General features: G+C 48.5%; 1 protein-coding gene across 1 annotated transcript; it reads right to left on the reverse strand.

Annotated features, from left to right (window-relative positions):
- Positions 1–315: 315 nt before the first annotated feature.
- On the reverse strand, positions 316–2,988 carry LOC122751071 (serrate RNA effector molecule homolog). Its single transcript, XM_043998004.1, has 2 exons — positions 1,873–2,988; positions 316–1,809 (listed from the first exon to the last, which is right to left on the reverse strand). Exons 1-2 carry the CDS (start codon positions 2,986–2,988, stop codon positions 316–318), a joined length of 2,610 nt encoding a protein of 869 aa, XP_043853939.1.
- Positions 2,989–3,405: the final 417 nt, after the last annotated feature.

The raw sequence follows: 3,405 nt of genomic DNA on the forward strand, positions 1-3,405 counted from the left end.
AGAATGGAAAGGTGGGAGTTGGGCTTCTTCAACACTCCTCTAAGTCCTACTTGGTAACCATAATGATATGATTCTCAGTCTCCTTTAAATCTTATTTATGTTTATATTTTTGTAAATTGTTTCTTGGTTCTTTTTACTTCATAATTCATCCTTAAAAAGGTTTTCCTAATTTTTTTCAAGGTCTGGTATGCATACTCATTTTTTTTTTTTTGACTCAATCATTTGGAAACCTCTTTATTGGCAAAAGTAAATTTATTTTGGATTTGAAAGGGGAGGAAATTATGGATACAGCAGTTGGGGGGAGGGACACTGTGTTCAGAAGAAATCAACATCTTCAGGGGCATCTAGGTCACGATATTCCACAATTGCCCTTGGGTGACCATGAAACATCCAGTTTCGGGGTTTCCCAGGATAATCACCCTGGCTCCAGAATGAGTCATAGTTGCTATGGCCAGCACCATATGGGGATCCTCCTGTAGGGACTGTGGGACAGACAGCACCAGCTCCATAGCCAAGGATAGGTGGCCGAGGCTGACCATAAAGCTTCAGTCCCTGGGGTGCCTGGAGTGGGCAGGGGGCTCCTGTCAGGCCTGGGGGGAGTATTTGAGCAGGCTGAGCTGGCCGAGCTGGCTTGACCTCAGGCAGAGAAGGCCGCTTAGCATCAGTGAGGAAGTTGTTGAAGAAGGCCACCTCCTTCTTTACTTCCTCAATTTTCTCAGCATGCTTGTTGAAGATGTGTTTCCGGACGAACTCAGGGCCCTTGAATTTCTTGCCACTGAGGGGGCATAGCCACACGCCTTTGCGCAGCCTCTGTGTGTTGGAAATGACAAATCTTTCCACCTCTTGCTCAGGATCTTTGCGTCCTAGATTCTGGGCTTCCTCCTCCGACAAAGATTCCGGAACACTCAACAAGGGTGTCAGCTTCTCCTCAAATGTCTTCTGCCATTCCACTACTTCTCCCCGGCTGATGCGATTTGGGGGTACAGGTCCTCGAACATGAATGATGGCACATCTGTGGGGCATTTCATCCTCATTGGGATATTCACGGGTGTTGTAATAGTCCAAAGAGTGCACAATGCGTAAGTACAGCAGGAGTTTGTCAAGAACTTTGAGGAGCTTCTCATCTCGTTCCACGGTAATTTCAGCTGGATTGGCCTCTTTAGGAGGCTTCTCAGGGGGTACCCCTCCACTGTTCTCCAGCAACTCTTCCTCTTCAGCACTCACTTCCTCAATCAGGTAATCAGTGATGTTCAGGATAGGGTTCTGAGAGGGCAGGCTCGTGGGCAAGGGAGGGGTCCCAGACTCAGCCCCCCAGAGTTGGGTCCTATTATCCAGGGTGTGAATAAGCTTGGCAGCCAGCTTGATGTCATTGCGCACAATTTGTTTGTGTTGAGTGATGCCATTGACATTATAGACCCGTCTGGTTAAATCGAGATTCAAGCAAGGGCTCAGCTCACACTCCCGAAGCTTGATATTGTGCAGGTTCCAGCAGATTTCCTTGATGTTAACACTTGGATCAAAAGTCACCCAACCTCGACGGAAAAATCTCTTCTCAGGCTGGGGTTCTGACAAAGCCACCCGCATGAAGCCCGGGTGTTTCTTACACAGAGAGATAATCTCAGTCCGAGGGATATTGGGTGCAATGTTTGGCATGAAGAGGGAGCAAGTCTTGTGTAGAGGTCGGGGTTTGAATTCCAGTCCAAGTGTTTCTTTGGTCTTCTCTTTAGGCTTTTCTCTATCTTCGTCTTTGGGCTTCTCCTTTTCCTTGGCAGCTTCTTCAGTCTCCTCCTTCTCCTCCTCCTCCTCCTCCTCCTCCTCCTCCTCCTCCTCCTCCTCCTCCTCCTCCTCCTCCTCCTCCTCCTCAGACTGGACACTCTCTGACTCAGATTCCGACTCAAACTTACTGCTTTCATCAAAGCTGTCATCCCCATTGTGTTTCCAGTTCCACTTCTTAATGCTCTTTTTCGCTTCTTTCTCAGGCACTGCTTCTTTCTCCTCGTCTTTCTCCCCATCACCACCAGGCTTTTTGGCTTGATCATCAGACATACTATCATTCCCAATCTGTTTGTTGTCTTCTTTTTCATCCTTATCAGTTTTTCGTTCCCCATTGGCAAGTCCTAAGATTCCCTGTCCATCTTCTTTCTTGCCAGGTTGTCCAGGTTTTCCTGACTGCTCTTCTTCCTCTTCCTGGTCCAGAATCCGCAGGTCATATTCTGTGCCTCCTTCCATCTTAATCACAGCTGCATCCAGCGTCTTGACGATGGCATCAGCCTTGTCAATGTCCAAGAGGAAGTTATCAAACCAGCCACTATCCATTAGAGACAGGAACACCTGAAGTCTGTTCTGCAGGGCTCCTCTGGCCTCCTGCCTACGCTTCTCCACCTCATCAGGGTGGTATTTGTCCCGAAACCACTCCTCATCTTTATGAGCCACAAAGAAGTCCTGAATCTGCTGCCTTCGGAACTCCTGCTTGTAATCACTGTAGTGCTTAACGGCTTCTGTCTCATCCACAGAATCATCCAGTGACAGCATAAACTGCTTAAAGGTCTTCATAACAGCTAAACCCAAGTCGATTTCTGTGATGCTGCCCAGCATGGAGACCCCATCGAGGGGTCTGGCTTGGATGTGGACGTCTGGATGGCCCCAGGGCTGAGGAGAAGCATGATTTGGGTGTCCACTTCCTCCAGCATAAAGCCTCTCATAGCCTCTGTGGTACGGGGCAGAGTTGTGCTCGTCCCAGTCTCGCCTCATTCGTTTTGGGAGAGGACCCAGTTCATGACGTGGTGAAGAAAAGCTCTCACGCCGATTTCTGTCATAGTCACGATACTCCCCCCTGCTCCTCCGATCTCGTCCACGGTCCCTCTCTCGATCATTCCAGTCATCCCACCTCAGTCTCTCATCTCTCTCCCTTGAAAGATCGTGATCACTTCGTTCTCTTCGGAACTTGTCCCTTCGCCTACGGTCATACTCATCATCGCTGTCACCCATAGTAGAGGCGGGAAAGTGATCAGAAGCACCTCAGGCCCACCTCAGGCCAAGCCAAAGTCTGCTTTTACTCTCAAGGCAACCAAAGACGGATTGGTTTAATGGCAGCCGCTTTGAGTCTTTTATACCTTTTTACTGCTGAGGGAGCTGGGGTGAGAATCCACGGGGTGGGAATGTGTGAACTAACCTGGGTGGGTACACGGCAACTAGGGATTGGAGAGTGGGGAGGGCTGCAGAGTCAGAACTAAGAGGTGAGGAAAACAGTAGCTCACTGCTGAGTGTGCGCTGGCGGGCAATGTCTTCTGGAATGCATACTCTTAAACCTTTAAAATATCAGTATTCTATATTTTGTTTTTAAATGTAATTGAGGGAAAATGAAACGTGCTTTTAAAAAGTCAGTATTTAGGGGGCAGCTATGTG

Source organism: Dromiciops gliroides, chromosome 3 (assembly GCF_019393635.1).
Source record: "Dromiciops gliroides isolate mDroGli1 chromosome 3, mDroGli1.pri, whole genome shotgun sequence".
In the NCBI taxonomy this organism is placed as follows: domain Eukaryota; kingdom Metazoa; phylum Chordata; class Mammalia; order Microbiotheria; family Microbiotheriidae; genus Dromiciops; species Dromiciops gliroides.

Bases quoted from the DNA above. Each gene is read 5' to 3' on its own strand.
- LOC122751071 (XM_043998004.1), bottom strand. From the start codon at position 2,988: ATGGGTGACAGCGATGATGAGTATGACCGTAGGCGAAGGGACAAGTTC. The intron at 1,810-1,872 runs GTCCAGTCTGAG...GAGGAGGAGGAG, and splicing joins CGGAATCTGAGTCAGAGAGT to GAGGAGGAGGAGGAGGAGAA.